Below are 23,557 nucleotides of genomic sequence, written 5' to 3' on the forward strand. Positions count from 1 at the left end.
GTAATTAGTTTGAATACTGACTAAGTCATAGAAGAAGAAGACTGTTTTGTTACGTCCAATCAGATGCTTTGTTGCTTCATCCAGTGCGCAGGCGCTGTGTAGCAGATATTTCATGTGCTGTACGTCGTGTCCGGTGGAGGTCACAGACATCCGAGCAAAGTGAGGTAAGTTATGACATACGTTATGTGTGTGACAGTAAAATTACTTAACTTTTTATCGAAATGTCATTGTATTAGCCATTGGAAGTGAAACGGAGAGACGTTTTATGTGCTATTTACAAGACAGGTAGTGTTACAAGATTAAACGAACACGAGCGACCACTTTGCATCAGCGTGGGATAACATGCGTGCAGTCACCCGGCGTGCAACTTGGATTTACCTGTCGCACGCTTTTTAATCGTTTTACGTATCTTATTGTCTTATCTGTAGTATTGCATCGGCCTTAAATCTAAGCTGCGGTGCTCTGTTTAGTTATATGTGCTTGCAAGATGTCTCAGTTCAGTTAGTAGATAAGCTAATGCTAGCTAGTTAGCCAAATTAGCTAACAACCACAGCCTTGGTGTCAGTCCAGCTCAAGGCCAAAGCCAACTGTTATTTGAAAGAGGGGATTTAGCCTGGATTTCCAAGGTCCGTCACAGGATTATGGTGCATTGCGTAAGTGTAGAGGTGGAGATGTGTAGAAAGACATTCAAAGTGTTTTCATTGTCACCAGGTTGCTGTCATGGCCAAGTTATTTGAGTCCATTGGGAAGTTGGGGCTTGCCCTCGCCATCGGTGGAGGTGTCGTGAACTCAGCCCTTTTCAACGGTGAGTCCTAGAAAGATCCATGGTCTAATGGAATTTTACATGTATAGGAAAACATGCTCAGTCATCAAGCATAAAAATGATTAATTTGGTAAAAATATATATTTTGTATAAACCACATTTCCGAAAGAATTCAAGAGGTTTGGGAAGGCAGCAAAAGCTAATGAATAGCTAGCTACCTGATAGTGTTGCATGCAGATGAGAAAAGCAGTTGTTTTAGTTTTACGAACATGTGTTATTCTGAAGTGAGATTTTGGTATTACACTTAGGGTTACACTTAACCTCTTTTGCTAATTTAGGATGCCTTTGGTCTACTCTGTGTAGCACCTATATTAGTTGCCTTTGTTTGGTTAAGCTGATGAATTCATCAGCATTCCAGATCATAAACGAGAAAAACTGACCTTGAATTTATTCCTATTTATTCTATTTATCCCTTTTGTATACTCTTTATTTATATATGTCTCTGTATTTATATATGTGTATATATGGTATTCTGCTCACGTTCTGTAACTTCTGTTGGTGCTGTGCTATTTGGAAACTGAATTTCCCAGAGGAATCCACCCGAGGGATTAATAAAGTTCTATCTTATCTCTTAATAAAAATAAAATTAAAAAATAAATTTTTCATGTTAAACTATTTTTTCTATATGTGATTCTCTGTCCTCCTCGTTGCAGTTGATGCAGGTCACCGGGCTGTGATCTTTGACAGGTTTCGAGGTGTTCAAGATGTTGTTGTTGGTGAGGGAACCCACTTCCTCATCCCCTGGGTTCAGAAACCTGTCATCTTTGATTGCCGCTCCCGTCCACGCAATGTGCCTGTTATCACAGGCAGCAAAGGTATGCAAGCACTCCAAGGAACTTTAGTTTCTGCAAATTAAGTGTTTGTCAAACTAAGAAGGCTTAGCTTTGTGGTGTGGCGAAGACTTGAATTAGCCACTCTTAAATGTTTAGTTTTTCTAACATTAAAAGACATGTAGAGGGTATGTCAGATGTTTTTGAACACTTAAATTTTCCAGTTGTTACTGAAATTTATATAACTCGGTGTATGCTGAAATAAAGTGTACAACAGTAACAAAAACATTTAGAATTAAAAAATAATAATAAATTAAAAGAATCATGGAGTGCCATATTCTAAATTTGAGACACTCTTCAGATGAATCTTGCCATTCCTTCTACAGTGGCAGTGTAGCCAGATTTTTCCCTAGAACTGCGTGCTTTGCTCTTACAAGTTGTTTTGATTTCAACCCAGAATGCTGTGAAGTGGAATTAATGGGTTAGCAAGTTCTGTCTGATGGCTCAATTTTTAACTGGCTAGAATGCCATGGCAACTCTGCACTGAGATCTAAAATGTTCTAAAAGACATTATCATCAGTTTGTTCTAGCTGAAGTTATATTTTGTAAGAGCAATAAAGAGTCTTAACTGAGCAAATATGTTCATACACAAACCTCTTGAGCTGTGTCTTAGTAATATGAACAAAGAAAACCCATTGTTACAGTTGTGTGTGTTGTGTTGCATTCTAATATAAATGCAGTAAAAAAAAAAAAAAAAAAAAAAAGAAGAACCACCAACAGAAAGAAAGAAAAAAAAAAATATTCATATGGTAAAATAAGAATAGCCGTGGGGGCTTTCCATTAATAATTCAAAAGTCTCTAAAGGGCATTACAAAGTGATGAATACTTTGACCACCTGTCAGTATTGTTTGCATTCTCACAAACCATGGTTATTTAAGTTTTGAGATCATGATGGTTTTGAGATCTATTATTCGACGTCACACTTGGGGTTGACCTACTTTTTAAATCTATCATCAGTTGTTTGTTGCACACTTGTTTGGTTAAGTTGGTGACTGTGTTTTCACAAGGTATGTGGTTATAGGGCTTTATAAATGTTTTTTTTTATACTTTGTCCTGATTTATGGCAAAGTCTCTTTCATTTGATTTGGTCAAGAACTTAAGTGTTTTCTACTTGGCCTTGATTTGCTTAAATGGACTTTCTGAATGTACAGAATTAAATGGCAATGTTAAGTTTATTTATTTATTTGGTGAATTCATGACTACAATCATTCTAGTTCTTAGCTGTAGCATTAAAAAGCATTTATAGCTTAATGTCACATACGCCTCTTGACCACTGTTCCCTCTAAGCTGAGCCCGTGAGCAATCGTGCACTGCTGACACAGTCTACGCGCACAGAAAATCAGCGAAATAAAATAAATACATGTATTTACTTTCATTCCAATTCAGGCTGGATTTTTTTTTTTTTTTTTTGTGCACAGCGCAGATTTTCTGTGTGGGGAGACCATGTTAGCAGTGCGTGATTGCTCACGTACTCAGCTTAGAGCGAACATTGCTCTTGACTAAACTAGGTACATTTTGTACAGAAGAAAAGTGAAATGATGCACTCCCCCTTCTAGTGTTGCGCACACACACAGCCTGATGAAGAAAGTCTGCCATGATATAAGTTCACAGCCGCTGCATTATTGGTTTTTCCTGGAATTGTAGGTTTTGTTGAACTAGCTAATACAAAGAAAACATTCAATTGTGTTGAATGTCCTTTGTAGTTTTGGCCTCAGTGCATCCCAAAACAGCTGAGGGAATTTAAATCTGGAGACTAAACTTCCTGCCATGTTCTACCTTTTATTTATTTGATTCAGTTGCCGCCCCCCCCCCCCCCCCCCCCCCCCCAAACACACTATTCTGATAGCTATATTATTGCCCTTATAATGTGCCAGAGGTTACTGTAACATGATTCATTGCAATGCTGCTTTTGTGTTATTTAAACTGTCACAGGTTTGATTTAAAAATGTGGAAAAATAGGAATGTTTGAACCCACAACTCTCATTTGATTTGATAACTGTGTAAACATTCCCAAAGGAGGAACTTGTTTGTTTGTATTTTACACAGAAAATTTTAGTCCATGAACACAAACACTTGTTTTAATGTGTAGGCCAATGTATACAGTGTGATTAAGGTCTGAACCATTCACCCTACAGATCTGCAGAACGTTAACATCACGTTGCGTATCCTCTTCCGGCCGGTGACAAACCAGCTGCCACGCATCTTTACCAGTATTGGTGAGGATTATGATGAGAGGGTGCTGCCATCTATCACCACAGAGGTCTTAAAGGCTGTAGTGGTGAGTAACAATCCATTAAAGGCCAAACAAATTGGCTGAATGTATAATGAACAGAGTCAAAAAGCGCTTAATGTTTCTCTCTCTCAGGCTAGGTTTGATGCTAGTGAGCTCATCACTCAGAGAGAGCTTGTGTCCAGGCAGGTCAGTGAGGACCTCACAGAAAGAGCCTCCACCTTCGGCCTAATCTTGGATGATGTTTCACTGGTATGAAGTTGATGGAAAATTATGCAGCATTGTTTTATACTATCCTTGGGTTGTGTGTTTAACTGCAGTAACCTGCTGTATTGTGTTCTTTCAGACACACTTGACCTTTGGCAAGGAATTCACAGAGGCTGTTGAGATGAAACAGGTGGCCCAGCAAGAGGCAGAGAGAGCCCGTTTCGTTGTAGAAAAGGTACTTCTAACATTGCATGTAATCCCTGTACTATGAGCGCATTCTAAAACTGTGCATACAGCTTTATCGTTTTCATTTTATCATTTTAGGCAGAGCAACAGAAGCAGGCAGCCATCATTTCAGCAGAGGGAGATTCTCAGGCTGCTTTACTCATTGCCAACTCTCTGATGGAGGCTGGTGATGGTCTGGTAGAGCTCCGTAAGCTGGAAGCCGCTGAAGACATCGCCTTTCAGCTGTCACGCTCCCGCAATGTCACTTACCTGCCCTCCGGACAGGGCACATTGCTTCAGTTGCCCCAGTGATAATGTCACACCCATGTCTACCACCTCCCCTCACTGTCTCCAGCCATTACATAGGCCATGGACGTGGTGGTTGGAGGATTCAATAAAGGATTCTCCCAACATCACACACATTCCTCCCACTATTTCTCTAACCAAATCAGGACTGGGCTCTGCTGATGGCAGTATGGTGGGAGACAAAGTGAGAGACCTATGATGGTTAAATTTATGAAGTCCTTTTATGTAAGGAAGTGAAGGGGTTTATTACTCTGTGATAACCTAAAATATATATATAGTACTCTGTTTTGAGAATTGTCAGTGCAGTAAATTCTGTCAAGATTCAAGTTATGTCAAAGTGAAAGCACTTAATGAGTGGAAAGCAACAGTCACTTGTACATCAAAGAAAACATGTGATTTCTTTAAACAATAAATGTGAATGGTAAATGCCATTCTGTTGTGCTTGGAAATTTCATCAAATTGTGTTTCTGTTTTGAAATCTAAATGAATTGTCAATCTTTCTGATGACTGCAAGGTATGTGTCTTGACATTGTTTATTCATTTGGCTTCAGTCATTCAGGCTTACTAGAGAATTTTATTTTAATTTTTTTAAATGTCTGCCGCCTTCTTTCAGATACCTTTGTCACACTGATGTTACTCCGAATCAATTGGAATATGCTTAGCAAGTGGTACAGGATGGTACTTGATTCTTTTCTTTGCTATCTTCAGTTTGTATGGAAAAAAAAATCTAAGCCCTGTGTTGCAGAAAAGAATGAGTTATTAAATCGCCTTTCTGCCACTCAATTGTCAGTCTTTTTGGCCAAGGCACAGAGATGTTTTACACAGGCATAACTGTCACTGGGGTGGGGGGTGGCATTTATTTTGTCTTGCTTTAAGAAAATAAAAGGTACACCATTTTAAAAAAAAACTATATACTAAAAAAAGTGTTTCAAACTGGAAGGAATAGTATTTTTTTTAATTAAAGGGAAGATTTATTTTGTATTGACAAAAGTAAACTATGAAGATAATTTGATTCTTTAGAATGAGACATAGTTTCGACACTTTTTTTTTTCTCCTGTGTTCTTTATATACATCCATGCATTTTTTTAAAATGTTTTAATATCGCAGAAATATGCAGTTCAGTCATTTTCCCGAGAGTCTTCATGGAAATAAACTGGAGGACTTGAGTCAATTAAAACAACTGTTACCCAAAAAAACCCCGAATTAAAATAGAAAAGATATTAAAGTTTAAGAGTCTGTGATAAAAACTGATTGCATTTATTGTAGTTTTAGAATTTTTCCTCTGGGAGGATTAAACGGCCATCGGGGTCTTCTCATTATGATTTCATCAATCAAGGATTTAAGCTCAGCACGTGCGCGCGCGCCGTGCCCTGTCTGCTTTGGAGGGGAGACGAAAAGAATCCAGACCAGACAAGCTGCCGCGCGCCCATCCAGACAGCGGCCTGGATGCCTGGGATGAGCGCGGGACGACGGTAGTACACGCGAGAGCTTGGCCGGGCCACGTAGCGGGGTTGAGGACACCGGTGCGCAGATATCTCCGCAGTCTATAGCGGACATAAACAAATAAGCGCCCACATTTTGCACACAAAGACCAGTGGCAGTGGCCCGTCTAAATGCATATCCGTGAATGAAAAGAGAGCGAGAGAGAGGGAGGGAGAAATGCGTGTGCAACCCTGAATCTGTGCAACTCTGATTGCACGAACGCAAGAAGAAGGTCGCCCTGACGGAGGTAAGCCAGCAAACCGACAACAAAATATCGCTGTTTTAGTTGATTTTAAGCACTTACATGTGTGACACGCATGACAGCTGTCGGAAACGGCAGCCGTGGTTCGCCGGTAGTGCGGGGCCGAAGCTACGGTGAGAGCAGTCTGCGAGCCCGGCTAGCGCTGACTTTATGACAGTGTCGAGTTGAGTGGGTTTACCAGTAGAGCAGTCTGGGTTTTGTTGAGAAAGCGGCATTTTTCATACTGCACCACAGCAAGAGAGAAACACTGATGACAAAGCATGACATCAGCTTTTCGTTTAGCTTCACGAGGGTCCAAAAACTGTCAGACTTTCCCTTCGGAGTGCAGCATCGAAATTAAATGTAACGTTAATGCTAAATATTGACGTTAACGCTAGCTTTGAGCTAACTAGCACCAACCTGGGCGGTTTATGATTTTTTTTTTTTAAAAGTGAAACTACTCTTTTGTTGGAAGCTACTGCCTGTCTGCAAACACCAGCCTTTAGATTGTAGTGCTTGTGTATTAGTATGACTGTTATCCAAATGAAGTGACCTTAACTGCACTAAAACATCTAATGGCTGCACCTTGAGCTAATGTAGCCAAGTTAGCTTGTCATGTGTGTGCAGGTTAGTACCTATGGACTACTGCTAGCTAGCTAAGTAGCCTAAGTTGGCCTGGCCTGCACAACGTTACTGTTCGTTGTACAATGTTGCCTTTTTGTTTTAACCCTTTCTTTGCTTCGAACACACTGCAGCGTTAACAGCAAGTCTTGTAGCTGAATACGCTGCATCCAACCCGACGAAAACAAATTCATATGCGCATGTGATTTACTTCGTTTTGATGCATATGAAGCCCTTTTTTATTATAGTCACGTTTCGGTGTGTTTTCACAGTCTAAATCAGTGTCAAAGTAAGTGCTAAAGGCTACCATGTTTTCTTTCCTTATCCATAATAGAGATATCCCAGAAGTAAACAGCTCAGCAGTGTCTCCTAAAAAGCTGGTGTGGAAGAGATGGGAGCTGACATATTCCTTGACCACTTCGTGTAGTGCCTCAAATGATATGTGCTATATCAAAAACCCTAGGTACTGCTCTCTGACCTCGATTATGGGTTTGAGGGCCAAATACCTACCGAGGCATGGAGCACCCCTGTAGTGCACCACACAGTGAGCTGGTTAAGGTCTTATGAGTTTGGACAGAGTCAAGAATGTGAACCTTCACAAGGTCCTCCACAAGCTGCAAAAGGGAAAGCTCATTAAAGTCTAGACTCAAGAGGGTGCATGGATTTGAGTAGCACTGCTGCATAGTACGAAGCAAACGTGACACATTTTGACTTCAAAGGTCTCCTCTGCTTAACTGTCAAAGTTTAGCCAAGTACTTGTCAGCATGTGTACTATTTAATGCTGATGGGTTTTAAGTGTTGTATGCTGCCGTTGCAGTTACACTCCCATCCTGTGTCATACAAATATCTTAAGCCACAGTAGCATCTATCCGGTATGTGACTGGCTTTGTGGCTTACATATGAAATGAGTTCTGGCTTCTCTGAAACGTGATTGAGGACAGCTATGAATTGGCCATTGCTGAAAAAACTTTGATTTCTCTGCAACTTTTGCTGAGCATTAGTAATTCTCTGGCTGACAGGTCATTTCAGTAATCCAGACATTCATTGATGCTCTTTTTCTTTTTTTTGCATCCGGGTTCAAAGTTCATCTTTGAAAGCTGTTAAAGCTTCAATAGGCAGTCGCAAAACGATCTACATTTCTAAAAGTTTGACCTCCCTATCCTACAAGGTGAATGTGTAAACTAATTACTCGTGATATTGAGAAGTCTGCGCTCTGCTTGATTCCCACATCAAAGGACTGCATTATTTCACAGAGAGTGAAACCCCAAAATGACTCATCGTTGATAATGATAAGCAATAGAAGGGTTATACTCAACAAGGTTGTATAACCACACTGTTTATGTGCTTTTTTATTTTTATTTTAAAAATGATCTTTTTAATCAGTTTTATATTGGTATAGTAATAAATTGGCTGTGTTGTTGTGCAAGCATGCCTTTTTTTCAAACGAGAATGTAAACCAGCATAATTGCATGTTTAGGCGTGGGGGTTCTCTTGCAGTTTATATTGCTCTGTCATCTAGACACAGGATAATCTATTAGGCTTTGTGTCTAGGACTACCATGTGAGTTAAGTTGCTCTGTCAGTGCCGAGCTTGCCCTCCCCTTGTGGTCTTAATGCTCTCAGAGCTCCTGTCCAATTCTCAGAAAGGATCAGAGTCAGCCTACACAGGAAGGCAGGTGTGCCTTATATGTGCATACCCAAAGTCTACATAAATGGCTTACTTTTTTGCATGCAAAATGAGGTAGAACCAACTGATTAATCTCTGGCTTAAAAAATTGCTTTAGTTCATCTTATCTCTGCCTTCACTGCAACATGCTTATCTACAGAGGATCAAATTCACCAGATATACGCACCAAGTCTTGAGGTGAAAAGACAATCTTTGGGAAAACGACCAGTGAATTAGAAAGAAAATGTTAAATAAGATGGCTTTAGCTCACATTAAGTTTGGATCACCAAAGTTTCATAGCCTATTTTTAATTAATCTGGTTTTATTCAAGATTATTTTCAGCAGGTGCAGCTTCTGTTGCCAGGTAGGATTAAATCAGTGGTAGTAAATGTAAGACACCACAAATTACACCAACAGTTTAACTGACAAATAATGATCTGGTTAAGCGTCAGAGAACTCATTATGATTAATATTTGATCACGGTAAAATAATTAGGCTTATGCCTTAATTACAAAGTGTGACCCATCGTTTCAGCTGCATTTCCCATTATTTGCACAGTAATGCTCCTTTTTCTGGCATTTACAGAAACTCTTTTCTAATGGTGACTTTAAATTAAACATCAGAACAAAGTAGAGTTCATGGGTGGAGTGGGGGTGTGTGTGTGTGAATGTGAAAGTACCTGTTAGCCTGTTTGTGATTTCTTTGTAGACGGTGGTGTGTCAGTTCTTGAAATTTAAGCATAAGATGTTTGTGAAGATTCTGAGGAGAGGATGTTTGCTGTCTCCTGGAAAGGAAATGTAATTTTTGTTTATTGCATGGGGGGAGGTTTTCTAGCGAGCAAACCGCCCTGGTGCACACTCAAAATGGTTTGTAGGGTGTAGGGTTGTTCGAGGTCAGCAACCTGTCATCCAGGGTCAGTTCCAGGATTACATTTACACCAAAGCCAACATCATACATAAGTAATACATTACTCTTTGATTCAATGTTTTTTGAGCTGTTACTTGCATGAGCACAGTGATAATACTGTTTGTTACAAGAAGTGCACTACTTCGGTTTCACTGAAAGGTTGACATACAGTTTCCTGTGGTTGTATTTGCAATACAAGCTCCTAAGCTGTGGTTACACTATACTCTCCAACAGTCAATGGGAGGTTTGTGCATGTGTGATGTTGAAGAAGATCTTGTGTTGTTTAATCAGTGTGCTTTAGAACTTGAATCTGGCTTTTGCTTTCTGAGAAGTATTTCTGTAAATGGTCTCTAACCACCACTGGAACACAGTTAGGACTGAGTGAGTACCAATTTATTTATTAAGTTTCAGATTGTTGGTAGTTTACAGTGATTGCATCTGTGTTTGTGCATAGACAACCGATGTTGTTTAACAAACAGGCTGTTTTCTGCTCTAGCATTGACATCGATCAGATCGTCTTTAAGAAGATATGTTACATATTTTCACTACTGAGAAGAAGTTGTGACTTGTTGCACTTTAGTTGATCTAAATATGTCCTTATTGCAAGCATGAATGTTGATGTGTCACTCTATAAAGCAAACTGTCTCTGCTTTATAATGAGGTGTTTCAGTTGTGGTTTAGAAATATTTAGACTGCTCATTTGTTGAAATTGAATTCACTCGCATTCATGTGTGAAAGCTGTGGTTTCCACTCCTACACACAACACTGAAACATTTGTGGCCAAGTGTGGCACTCACTGTTCAGAACTTGACAATATGGCTGTAGTTTCAGGTCACACGGAACACTCTCATCTATATTATTCTGTTTCTTTGTCTTATCTCATAGGTAATGCACAACAAATGGCTGTTCAAGCAAGACGCAGAGGTCCTTACAGCATTTCCGTTTTTGGTATTCAGCTCATCTTTACCTGCTCTGCTGTTTGAAGACTGGCGCTCTGCAGGGCAGCAGCCTGCAGCTCAACAACTGGAGGGGATAATTTTAAATGTTGAGAATCAACGTTAAGACTTTGGTTTTGCTTTCTGATTCTTAAGCACATGGTACAAAAGTTGGAACTGATTGTATGTCTATACAGCTGCAGTTCTTTGCTTGGACAGCATGGATGCTCTCTTTGAATCCGGTTGACTGTCTCTCACCTCATCCCCTCCTTCCTGTCTTTTCAGTAGAAGGAGGGTGGGGGATTAGTGTGGTGTCCCCTGCCTCTCCTTGTAGGATAGGCTAGTCTACCTAGTTACCACCGCTGTTACTCTTTTCCGTTGCCCTGTGCTCCTACTAACTGTACCCCCTCCATACCTTCTCCCTCTTCATGAAATCCTGTCAAAGCCTCAAGGAAGAGGTTTCCATCCCTAGTCTTGGCGGGATGTCACAGGAGGAAGGACGCAGGGCACCGGTGTCCCAGTCCTACTTTCACTCTCCTAACCCAGACCTGGACTTGACAGGAAAGATTTATAAGAGGGAGGTTGGTGGCAAGCCTTATTCTGTGTTAGTGGACAATAAAATGGCAGCCAAGACATCCATGGGAGATCAGAACATTGGTCAACACCAACATCAGCAGTATTTCAGAGAAGGGGGGGCTGGGCAGGAGGTGGGGATACAGGGGTCCCAGGCAGGCAATGATGGATCCTCTGATGATACTGAAGATGATGATGAAGATGAGGAGGAAGAAGAGGGTGAGGATGGTGAGGAGAGTTTCAAGCGTGAGCAAATCATTGTGGAGGTCAACCTGAACAACCAGACACTTCATGTATCCAAAGGGGACAATAAAACTGGAACCACAGTAGATGACTCTGAAAGAGCTGGAAGTGATGATGACGACGATGAAGAGGAGGAGGAAGAGGAGGAGGAGGAGGAAGATGAGAGCCCTGAGGAGGATGAGGAGGAAGATGAGGAGGAAGATGATGTTGAAAGTCAAAGAACGCGGTCAAAGAGAACCCGTCGAGGGTCTAGTAGTGCAGCTGCTTCCAGCCAGCCACGGAGGAAAAGTCTGCGAACAGCTCTGGGTGCTACCCCTGCTGGAATGACCACCAGAGGGCGACGGAAACGCACAGAGCCTCCAAAGAGCAAAGGCAGGTCAGCTAGGTCAGCTCCCTCCTCTTCTCCTACTGTACCATCAGGAGGGAAAGCAGAGGTGGAGGAGAAGGAGATGCTGGCATGTGAAAAATGTCCTCGAGTATTCAACACACGCTGGTACCTGGAGAAGCACATGAATGTTACACACAGACGAATGCAGATCTGTGACAAGTGCGGCAAGAAGTTTGTCTTGGAGAGTGAGCTAGCCTTGCACCAGCAGACTGATTGTGAGAAGAACATTCAGGTAATCCAAACCTTTATCTGATATTTGTGTAGTTACTCTTGTAAATGTTTTTCTGGAGAAAGAGGTTTAATATATTCTTACGTATAAAGATGTTTAGATAAATTAGAACAAGACTTTCCTCTAAGCCATGAGACTTGTGCACCTGTACTACAGCCTTATCTGATGCTCCAACCCCAGGCTCCTCTTTGACACCTGCGGACACAAATTCTTATGTATTAGTAATTATAATATTGTATTTTTCTGCATATATTTAAGTATATTTCTGGCAGGTTTCAGTTTATTTCTAAATTACATTTGAACTGAAATCAGTCATATTTAACTGATTAGAATTTGTAGTCATGTATTTAAAAAAAAAAAAAAAAAAATAGGGGAAAAAAAAATATATATATCCATCCATCCACCCATCCAATGTAACTGTAGTATTAAGTCAGGATGCAGTTTTCTGCCACTAAAGGTGGCTGCTTGTTCAAGAAAGGGGGAAAAAAAAAAAAGGCAAATGATATGTAGTTATGTTTTTTTACAGAATTAACTGTAAATCATTTAGTGGAAGTAATGACCAAAAAATGACTTGGCTTTAAAGTGAGTTATTGTGGTATGTGAAAGCAATCACTTTGTTTAAAACTTTTTAATGTGACCAAACTTGTTACCTGATGACTATGATACCCTCTTGGTTGCTGTTGGCATTTATTTTGTTAGAAAATCTAAAGGCAACATTTGACACTTTAAAAAGTTCAATTTTCAAAGAGAAAACAGTGATTGCTAAAAGTTTCAGTAACTTGCTAGCAGCAGCAGATTCGGAGCTCTCTCAGCTCATTTATGTGGCAGTTTGAATGTAGCGGCAGCTGAGAACTGAAAGTGGGTTTTCAGCTGTTAGCTCACAGGAGAAGAGTGTGGCTTTTTAATAACTAAGGTGGCCAACAGTCATTTCACGGGGGATGCAGCTTTCAAGGTGCTTCATGCTAGTGATTTTATGCAGCCATTATACAACATTCATCACTCACTAATTAAAACAGATATCAGTTATGAAATATGCAGAAAGGTCAGTAAAAAGCACATATAACAAGAAATTTAATTTAGCTGAATTAGATATTCCTGAATTCCAGAAGTGTTCGACTTGTCACATTAGCCATGATATTAACCTTGAAATTCTGCAGTATTTCTGTAGCTTTCTTTCTTCTTTTGATATTCATTAAGTTTTGAAAAACGTCTAAAGTTGTCATGGACTGCTATATTAAAAATTCTACCTAGACAATGGTAATTAGAAGTTATTACCATGAAAGTAAAAGCACACAAAAAATGCCATAACATTTTATCTCCTGAAACATAACTTAAGCTGCGGTGTGCTTTGAATGTTTTGAGGGCCATATTGTTTTCAGCCACCACAACAATACAGCTGTAGGAGTTTGTGTTGAATTTACTTCATAAGCTATTGATAACAACATCGTCATGGTTTGTGGTAAAATAGCACAGAAGATTTCTGTCAAATATGCAATCTAAAAATACTAATTGTATTTTGTTTGAAAAGTCATGTGTGCATTACTGGTAATGCTTAAGCAATATTTTAGATACAGGACATCTGAAACTGACGTTATTTAGATCAGCCATCTATTATCAAAAATATTTCAGTGAAAGAAGGTGCATTGTGGCTTTACTTCTCTAAAATTGAAAAAGGCGACTCAGCATCTGAATCCCCAAGGGTTATACAGCTGTTTTTAGCAGCTTTATTTAGCCCTTGGTTTGTTCTGCTTGATTTGCATCTGCAGTTTAAAGAAAATGTTATTTGAGCAGCTTCCTCTGAGCCACCCGAAACAGTTTGAAACAATTACAGGGTATAAAGAAACCTGTTCTCACGTCATGGAGATATAATATGTGTAATTGTGCAACTGTTTCTTTTTTTCTGTTTCTTTTTTGTTTGTTTTCCCCCCTTATTTTTTGTCCTTGAAGCAACTCTCAAATGAGTAATTTCTGTGCATGTGTACTAACAATCTAATTTAAAAGGCTCTGAATTATGAAGTTCAGTTTTTCCACTTTCATGTTTTCTGTCAGCTTTTCTGATAACCAGAGAGAACAGTAGTTATATTACAATATAAAACAAAGGGAAATTAGGAATCTTTTAAACATGTCTATACAACCATTTGTACTATGGCAAAATGTGGATCTTTTTTGAGTAGGCTGACGTTAAAACACGAACATCTGTATATAAACACACTTGTGATGCTACCAGCAGTACCGGTGGCAGCTGTGAAAGAGCTCCAGGGTGAGATGTAAGAGTATGTGCACACAACTGGTTCCACAGTGTTTCATTTTATTATTTGATTGATTTTTGTTAACATGGAAAAAAGGAACGCGTTGTTGGAAATGATTCACATGATATCTTGGCAATCACATGCTAAAAGGCAGCTGGAAGAAACTGTATTTTTTTTAATTTTTATTTTATTTTTTTTTTGGCCACTTTGTTTGTGTGGATACTTTTTCACAGTTCATCTGGTTGTTATCTTGTCACGCTGCAAGATATTTTATTTTAGGGAGACAACAGCCTAATCATAAAACTCATGCTAGACAGAAATTACTGCAACGCCCAGTTTGATGTTTGGTCATGGCCAAACATCAATGTATAGTACTTGTCTGCAACTGTCCAAGTACCACTGATTTATACTTTGAAATTAAAATGGTCTTTTGATCGGGTTGCATTATGTTCGATATGATTTAAGAAGGAAGTATTACTATTGAAGTTTTTTGTTGTTGTTGTTGTTTTTTAAATCAAGAGTAATGATTTAGTTATGATGATTTGGCCGCTTCCGTTTTTACTTTGATGGTAGGATTTAGAGGGATTTCAGCAAGATAAACCCTTGCTGACTTTTTTTGCCCAGCAGAGGGCGCTGGAGTATAATAAAAGAATTCTGGCTGATCAAAACAAAATGCTTAAAATTAATATTTTTTTTGTCTTCTCTTTATACATTTTTGTTGTTATTGTTCTTCAGTGTGTTTCCTGCAGCAAGTCTTTTAAGAAGCTCTGGTCATTGCATGAGCACATCAAAATTGTGCATGGCTATGCAGAAAAGAAGTTCTCATGTGAAATCTGTGAGAAAAAATTCTACACTATGGCTCACGTCCGAAAGCACATGGTTGGTAAGTTGCGGCTGCTGTCTGTTACTGTGATATCTAGAAGTGTGAGACACCACATGGCTTTCAATTAAATAATATTCACCTGTACAAGATCCATTTTTTTTCTTATAGATACTCAGCATAGTGTCTTTAGTGACAACATGCTGCCTTTTCTTTTTAAATATTGTGAAATGTAAATTCTTTTGTATGATCATGTCTCATCATAGCATTTATTCAAGCAATACCAATTTAGTTAAAACTTTAATTTGATTAGTTTGTTATGATTTAGCCATGTCACTTGCATTTTTTTCTCTTAAATCCAGCTCATACGAAGGACATGCCATTCACCTGTGAAACGTGTGGGAAGTCATTTAAGCGCAGTATGTCTTTGAAAGTTCACTCACTCCAGCACTCTGGAGAGAAGCCCTTTCGTTGTGAGGTAAGATGTCTAACAATAGACTTCAAACAGTGACCGAATCAGTATTTCCCCTACATAAACCATCCAAGTATATTTGGGTGTTATTATTTTTTGTTTGTTTGAGAGAACAATGCATCCACAGTCAGTTTACTTGTGGACAATCCTTTGACCTATATATATAAACTTCAGGGTCTGGGCTTTTCCATCTCCTGTTTTCCTCCAGTCTCCTGTTGTGGACTACAGAGGAGCTGAAGCCAGACCATGTCAAATATTAGAAAACTACACAGGAACACAGTTCACCTATTAACTGAAGCGTTAAATAGCTGAAGGAATAAATGTTCAATGTATGCATGTGACGTCTGTGAGAGAAGCGTTTTGTTATGTTGTGTGACGTGATCGTTGCTTTGTTTTGTTTTCCCTGTTCAGCTGGGTTGGGTACAGTTGAAACAGTGTTTTACTTCAGCCAAAGACCTTTACATTCCCCAACTGTTTAAATGGGGGTCAAACCAGAACTATGTATGGAGGTGGAGTTACTCTAATCAGATGTTTGAGGTCGTCATCAAATATTCAACTTTATCCTTAATAAGTATATAGGCTGTTTATAGAAGCAGCTTTTCTTTTTCTTTCTTTTCTTCCCTTACTGACATTTATTTGGTCAGGTGGTGCCACATTAAGATTATGAATACTTCACTTCAAGAAAACCCTGACCAGGAAAGAAAACAGATTACAAATACAGTGTTGCTCCATGCACCAAAATAACCTGAGCAGTGGTGCTGGATTGTGGAACTAACTGCGTTTCTTAAGCGTGATGCGTCATAAAGCAGTCCCTACACAGCAGTGTACACATAACTCTAAATAATGCCACACAACAGTTATATTTAACAACAACAACAGTTATGAAAATGTTAAATAATAACATTGACATTTTCACAAAATTATCATTTGGGACAAAACAAGGAAGCAGCCAAAAGCAATAAGTGATTTATTGTCAGAGCTGAAGCAGCTTTTGTCACATCAAAAGCTGTTTTATGATTGAACAATGTTACAGTTCTGTCTTAAACCCTTACTGATTTACTTGGGTTACGGTTGTCAAAATAAACATTTCACTTCTAAACTATTTTCACATTAGAAAATGCAGAAAGAGTAGCGCATGATAAATGTTTTATCTAAATCAGATTGTCAATTACTGTGTGTCAGCAAGTGTGCTTTTTTTTGTGTGTGTGTGTGTGCATGCTGTTGTACTGACTGTGTGTGTGTGTGTGTGTGTGTGTGTGTGTGTGTGTGTGTGTGTGGGGACGTGTGTGGGGACGTGTGTGGGGACGTGTGTGGGGACGTGTGTGGGGACGTGTGTGGGGACGTGTGTGTGGACGTGTGTGTGGACGTGTTATCTGAACGCATCTGTTGTTTCTGCTGTAGAACTGTGATGAACGGTTCCAATACAAGTACCAGCTGCGCTCCCACATGAGCATTCACATCGGACACAAGCAGTTCATGTGCCAGTGGTGTGGCAAAGACTTCAACATGAAACAGTACTTTGATGAGCACATGAAGACACACACAGGTGAGAAACAAGTGTGGGTCTTTTAAGTTCCATAAGTGTTCTGGGAAAATCGCACATGCCAATCAGGCCAGTGTCCTTTGGGATAATCCATATGGCTGAAACCTATGGACTTTCTGCAAAAATATGAGTGTCAGTATTAACCTGCTTTTTAAATGCAGGAAACCAATTCTAGTTTCAGAGCCCTTTTTAAGTGGTGAGGCATTTCTATGAAATCAGGAAGCTTTATAGAAAACTCATCACTTTGTTTGTAGAAACTGAACGAGGCTGCACTCAAATATAGTACCCTAGTTGTAGTTTCTCCACAGCAGGAGATTCCAGTTTCAAATAATGTAATGTCTCCACTGTGGATTCTTCAGTAAATAATGTCACTAACTGGTTACACACAACCCTCAAGTCTGATATATGTAAACAGTATTTTTTTTTTTTGGCATTGATCATAATCTATATAAAAATAAAACTCCCTTTTTTTTCTTTTTTTTTTTAATTTACATTTCTTTTTCTGCAGTCAACTAAAACAAAGAAATGACTACTCAGCAGATACTTGCTACTTTAGTCGACAAATGTCTTGCCCTTTTGTTTTCCATGTTTGCATAGTTTCCTCCCAGCTTCTATTTAAATGCAGTCGTGCAGAAGCAAATTACAAAGACCAAGTTGGCCCAGCTGTTGAGGGGAAAATTACATTTCATACAGACCAGTTGTTTCCTAAATCTTTTTTGTCCTTTGCTTGACGGTTACAGCACTTTGTACTCTTATTGAAATATAACAAAAGTCTCAAATGACTATAGATTTATTTTACTTTATAAATCTAAAGTTTATCAAGCATTTACCATCCTTCATTGGCCTGCTTTACCAGCCACCCAGTCACCATACTCATCCTAAAAAAAGAATCAGATGGGGAGTTGCCAACAGGAACATTATAGTGGTAAGAGCAGGAGACTTTGCCCAGAATTTTTAATGAGAGGGATGTTCACATCAAAGAGGAGCCTTGCATATACTGTGGCTTATAATGACTACCCAAACACATGCTGTATTACACCCCTTTGATTTTCTGTCTCTGCTGCATTGCTATTTCTAAGACCACTGCTAAGCAGTGATGCTTGTATGTCCTTCACTGTTTTTCACCAGCCGTGCCTGTCGTGGGTGGACACACTGCACTCCATAGGCTCTCACAGTTCTATTTGTGATGTGTAATTATGCTACCCTCTCCTCTCCCTGCTGCTACCAACCAATTTAACCTCATCCAGGAGGAGACACACCCAGTCATGCTCTGTAATAGGAAGCATACACTTTCAACACCCAAAGTTTGGTTCACTGCATACAGATTTTTTTTTTCCATGTGAATTCTCATGAGTGAATGTAAGGTAACAGTTACAGAAGACTAGCACATTAACTGTCACCTTTTGATATTCATTTAGTGTGGAAGAGCTTCACGCATAACATGCAAGAATAAGGCATTTAGAGAGCCCTTCAGCAGCCTGTTAATAGATGGCTGTGTGGGTGGTAGCAGGCACATTCAGTGGCTCCATGGAGGGAGGTTAATGAGAGCGACAATCCAACGGAGCTGCTGTTGTTCACTTTCACATCTCCTCTGCTCAAAGTGTGAATTGTAATAGCTTCCTGCGGAGTGGGTGGGTTGACAGCAAAAACTTATTTACATATTTAAAAGAGAACTGTTGCTCTCTGCAGAGGGAAATGGTTAAAGGGGAGGGGGGAGGACAGTTAACTTTGTTGAATATTTAACACTTTCTAACCCTCACTTTTGACACCGAATGATTTTATTGTAATGCATTTTTTCCCCCTGTGCTCCATTCTTCTTGTTAATTGCTAAAAACTGTTCTTTTTTTTTTTTCTCATTCAGTGTTGTTGTTTTTTTATGAATCTATGCAGGGGAGAAGCCTTTCATTTGTGAGATCTGTGGGAAGAGCTTCACCAGCCGACCCAACATGAAACGCCACCGCCGCACCCACACAGGCGAGAAGCCCTATCCCTGCGAGGTGTGCGGCCAACGCTTCCGCTTCTCCAACATGCTCAAAGCACACAAAGAGAAGTGTTTCCGGGTCACCAGCCCCATTGTTCTGCAGACTAGCGGCCCACCTGTGCCTGTCCGGATCTTTTCCAACACCTTCTCATCTTCCTCAACCTCTGGCCCTGGGCCCTCAACTGCCACCCTGGCCACCACCTCAGCAACCATGGGCCTCAACCCAACAGGAGGGTCTATTCCTCCTCAAGGCACTGTGGGGCACACATTTTCCCATGTGCCACTCCACTCAGCGCCCTCTCACCATCATCCCCACCCCTCATCAACCCAGCAGCACCTCTCAAGCACACCCCAACATGCCCAACCTCACCCCCACCACCACCTAGCAGTGCCCCCTGTCTCCCACCTCCCCCCACCTCCAGCTCTTTTTAAGAGTGAGCCCCTAAACCACTGTGGGCACGAAGACAGCAGCTACCTGCACCACATGGCCCCTCCCGATAAGGGCCCCGGAGCCCCGCAGCACCACTGAACTGTGCTGCTGGTCTGTAGGCCAGCACCAAACCGCGCCTTGTTCCACGTCTTCTCATAGTCCTGCCTCAGTTTTTTAGTTTCAAGGCCCCCAAAGCCATGTCTACAGAGAAGGCGTAGCGTGACCAGCACCATTACTCAGTATGTGTCTACACAGGAGACTTCAGGCACTGAAATCAAATGTGTGTTTTATAAGTGCTCAGAGTCCAATAAACAGCACTGTAATTACGTGCTTTTGTTTAAAACATTTGTGTATATAGTGCAAGTAAAACACAATGCATTACACAGTTGTGCTAACTGTTATGAGTACTTATCTTTTTCCTATTAGAAAAGGATGAGATGGATCGTGAAAAATGTGGTTGAAGCTCTTTCTGTGTGGACATAAAGCAAAGGTGCTCCTGTCGAACAGATTCATGTAACTCAAACTAAACTTTACACACCCCTGTGTGTTCTGAAGATACAGACTTATGTACCCTCAGTGTACACATCATGTAACACCTCTACTTTAATATCCTGCTCAACTGACAAATATTTTCTTCAACAATTTCTTCTACAGAAAACAATTTTAGTGCAAGTTCTCAGTCTGTACATTATTTTCATCAAAAGCTGCTGATGGAAGTCGTCTCATGTATTACCTGGGCTTCACTGATCAAAAGATCAGTGTCACTGATTTCTCCTTATGTCAACTTGACCATAGGGTTGCACATTGGTCAGGGCTTGAGCTTTCTGTGCAGGTCCTCCCCATAGCAATACTGCACCTGTCCTCCTAGTTGTACTGCAGAGCCTTGGGGCCCCACAGAAACGTTTAATGAATGTTGTAACTGGTTCTACCTGAGCCTTTCTCTGTCTTAAGGTCAAGTCCTGGCCTTTCTGTCAGAGGGGCAACAGAAGTTGTGCAAGATGCAGTGCCATAGGTTACAGTAAGGAAGGGGGGAGGAACTTTGTAAAAGGACATTTGGTCAAAAGATTTTGTAAGTGGTTAATTGAATCTGGACTTAGTCTGAGATTCATTACATGATAAAATGGTGCTTTCCATTCCAGTACATGAAATGTTTCTTTTGTTTTTGCTTTTTTCTTAATTTTCAGAAGTATGAACTACATAATAGCATTGTATTGTGTCATACAGAACATGTCTTGCCAGTTGAGCTTTTCTACTGCGCATCCAAGGTTTGACTAGATATTTTGCGATCAAGACAACTCTAGTTATGCAGGACATTGCCTAGGCGCGCACACACTCATTCCTCACACTTTTTCAAGCACACGCATACACACAAAAGACCACATGGTCACTGATTTATTTACTTTAATCAGTGCTGCCTCAGCTTTCAATACTGTTGGCCAACAGAAGCTTTTAGATAACGGATGACTGTCGAGTACTGCCACTGTGAGGGGCCAACCACGTGGCCCCATCAGGATATATCCCACCTCCCTTCGCTGCTGTCGATGATACGGGTTATCATGTTAAAGGTCAATTGACACACACACAGTATACACAACTGGGACCTTTACTCATCAAAGTTCTTAATGGGAAATTATGCATATTCCTCTCAGCCTATATTCCACGGTTTGGTGTGGGGTGGCGTTACTTTTTTATTTTCTTTTGTACTTTGATCGTACTGACATACTTTGATCCACACAGGCAAATGCATGTCTAAAGTTGCTGAAAGTTGCCTACGCAGAATGATGGCCGATAACTCATATGTATGTTTTTTTTGTTTTTGTTTTTTATTTTTGTTTGGGTTTTTTAATTTTTTATTTAATTTTAATGTCTTCTGCTCAGTTTTAAGCTAATGAATGCTTCTGTCATGTAGATATACTGTTATTAGCACATGATAGGAAATGACAGGATAAGAAGCAGTGGTCATACAACTTCTAATACTTGGAATTCTTGTATAGATAAGCATATGTTTGATCAAATCAGCTAAAGAAATTACATTTATTAATGTAATAGCCAACAGTGTGAATGTTACTTGTGTAAAAGAAGAAAAAGGTTGGCTTGCGTTGGAATGAATTTGGGATTGCTTGGTTTTCCCCTTCATCCAGTCTGATCGTGTGTTTAGAGTGTGTCTGTGTGCAAGTGTGTATGAGTGCATGCAGTCTGTGTCTGTCTGATTGTCCCCAGTGCTCTTGTACCAAAAGCTGCTTTTACACAGTGTGCCCCAATGTACGCCTATTTTGGGATACCTGACCTGAACAATAGCAGTAAATCTACCACGACCCTCTTTGTGTCATTCTAATGGTGTTCAGTCTGAAGTGGTTAAGCTCCATTGTTTAGTCTCTTTTTGGATTTGAGACCTGCAATTATCCTGCCATTTCTGTGGGTCTTAATACTGCTGCATTATTTGCTTCTCATCCTGTCCCCTCTGGTTCACTGCTGTGATTCAGCATTTTGCAGTATGGATTTTTGTCTTTTTTTTTTTTTTCTTTTTTTAAAAAGCCTTTTCACTTGTGTGTATTCTCTGCACTTTACTGCTGCGTGGGTGAGGCGCAGGGAAGGGAGGGAGGGGTGGGACTGACAATGCATTGTGGAACAGAGAGCAGTTGTGGCTGCACGGGAAAGGGCGGAGATGGAGGTGATTACTTTGAGTGGATGTTTTTTAGGCAAGGAAAGGAGGAGAATCCCAGGTGGAGGTGGGTAGTGTGAATTGGACCATGGCAAAATAAAGAACATTTTCTTTCAGTGTCTGCTCAAATCAAATCATTGAAATACACTTTTTGTTTTCTCCAGTATGGGCTCCCTTTAACGTGAAAGGGATGTTCCTCCTGCTTTGGCGACTTTACACTAGCCCCTCCACGCACTTCTTTGTTTTTATCAGTTCATGGAGTTTTCCCCCTTTTCTGTGTCATGTCTTGTTTTCTCGGTTTGCAGAATGATTCTCCTCCTCCTTTCTTTGTTATATAGAATGCACTTTCTACTAAATTTCTTGGGTAGTTAAGGAAAAATAACATTGTATATTCTTTAAAGATGTTTTAAAAAAATCAATATACTTTTCCCCTTTGTATTTTTAACCACTTAATGTAGCATTGCGTATTTTATTATTGTATCTGGTACAAAATGTGCAGCTTTATGTCCTGGTTTGACGTCTCTTTTTTTTCTTTTTTTCTTTTTTTTGTATGTTATCTGGGGATTGAGGAGAAGTTGGGGGGGGGGGGGAAGTTGGGCCTTTTTTGATAATGTACATTTAACTGACTGCTAACTTTAAAAGTAAAAACAAGTAGCCATGATTATTACATCTGAGTTTGTTTGTTTTGCTTTGCTGGATGCAGATGGTTATGAAATGCAGCAGGTCTGTTTAACTTTCATACCTTACTTTCCTGAAAAGTGTAGCTTGCTGCCACTGCGGCTCTTACTCTACTATTTTTAGGTTCACTGGGTTCTTGGCACAACATGTTACCTAACAATGGCTGCGGGCTACACATGACCCTCAGGGTTCAACAACAGCTTTGCTTTGCTGAGCATTTATTTGACAAGAGAAGTTTTAGATCCTCTTCTTTGTGAGCACTTCCTGTTCACTTTAAAGTCACAGCAGGCTTTATTGTATTTGAGGGCAGTGATCTTGACAGTCAAGTACCCACATTGTACCTCTTAGATATGCAAATGCACCTTGAGGCCATATAACTACTTACATAGATTACAAAAGTGTGTTTAAAATCGACTTCTTGGATATCTCTTGTTGCATCTCAGCCAGGTTTATTCATGCATTAACAGCGTGCACCTCCACTGATGTCACATTAAGGCATTTATTGTTGCTAGAATACCTCCTAAAATGCTGTGTATCCTCCATCACCATAGGAGGTTTTAAGTGGTGCACCAATGAGTCACATAATCCTATAAGGTAGCAGAGCGGGCTGATGGGTAGAGAAAAGTGTGAGTGACTCACTGTTGGTGAGTGGGTGGTCAGGTACCAAGGCTCACTCCATGAGCAGGGGAGATAATAACACACCGTCTGTACATCTCCATTCCCATTTGGGCTTCAAAATAGTCGGCCTCCCCAGCTGTTAGTCATTACGCCTTGCGGTGTTGAGGAGGGAGGAGGCCCCCCCTCCGTCTGTCAGCAGG

At 40.2% G+C, this 23,557-nt stretch overlaps 2 protein-coding genes across 2 annotated transcripts; both read left to right on the forward strand.

Annotated features, from left to right (window-relative positions):
- Positions 1–84: 84 nt before the first annotated feature.
- Positions 85–5,399, forward strand: phb (prohibitin). Its single transcript, XM_004552341.3, has 7 exons — positions 85–164; positions 712–805; positions 1,477–1,638; positions 3,789–3,931; positions 4,019–4,135; positions 4,230–4,325; positions 4,415–5,399. Exons 2-7 carry the CDS (start codon positions 721–723, stop codon positions 4,625–4,627), a joined length of 816 nt encoding a protein of 271 aa, XP_004552398.1. The 5' UTR covers positions 85–164; positions 712–720; the 3' UTR covers positions 4,628–5,399.
- A 605-nt stretch (positions 5,400–6,004) lies between these two features.
- znf652 (zinc finger protein 652) lies at positions 6,005–22,728 on the forward strand. Its single transcript, XM_004552344.4, has 6 exons — positions 6,005–6,350; positions 10,422–11,907; positions 14,889–15,036; positions 15,336–15,451; positions 16,847–16,991; positions 18,879–22,728. Exons 2-6 carry the CDS (start codon positions 10,900–10,902, stop codon positions 19,496–19,498), a joined length of 2,037 nt encoding a protein of 678 aa, XP_004552401.1. The 5' UTR covers positions 6,005–6,350; positions 10,422–10,899; the 3' UTR covers positions 19,499–22,728.
- The last annotated feature ends 829 nt before the right edge of the window (positions 22,729–23,557 follow it).

This window comes from Maylandia zebra, linkage group LG4 (genome assembly GCF_041146795.1).
Source record: "Maylandia zebra isolate NMK-2024a linkage group LG4, Mzebra_GT3a, whole genome shotgun sequence".
Lineage (NCBI taxonomy): Eukaryota > Metazoa > Chordata > Actinopteri > Cichliformes > Cichlidae > Maylandia > Maylandia zebra.

What these genes read in the sequence shown, in the direction of transcription:
- phb (XM_004552341.3), top strand. Translation starts at nt 721, where the DNA reads ATGGCCAAGTTATTTGAGTCCATTGGGAAGTTGGGGCTTGCCCTCGCC. An exon ending in TGTTATCACAGGCAGCAAAG is followed by an intron (nt 1,639 to 3,788) that starts GTATGCAAGCAC and finishes TTCACCCTACAG; the next exon opens with ATCTGCAGAACGTTAACATC. An exon ending in TCTTGGATGATGTTTCACTG is followed by an intron (nt 4,136 to 4,229) that starts GTATGAAGTTGA and finishes GTGTTCTTTCAG; the next exon opens with ACACACTTGACCTTTGGCAA.
- znf652 (XM_004552344.4), top strand. Translation starts at nt 10,900, where the DNA reads ATGAAATCCTGTCAAAGCCTCAAGGAAGAGGTTTCCATCCCTAGTCTT. An exon ending in AGAAGCCCTTTCGTTGTGAG is followed by an intron (nt 15,452 to 16,846) that starts GTAAGATGTCTA and finishes TTTCTGCTGTAG; the next exon opens with AACTGTGATGAACGGTTCCA. An exon ending in GCACATGAAGACACACACAG is followed by an intron (nt 16,992 to 18,878) that starts GTGAGAAACAAG and finishes GAATCTATGCAG; the next exon opens with GGGAGAAGCCTTTCATTTGT.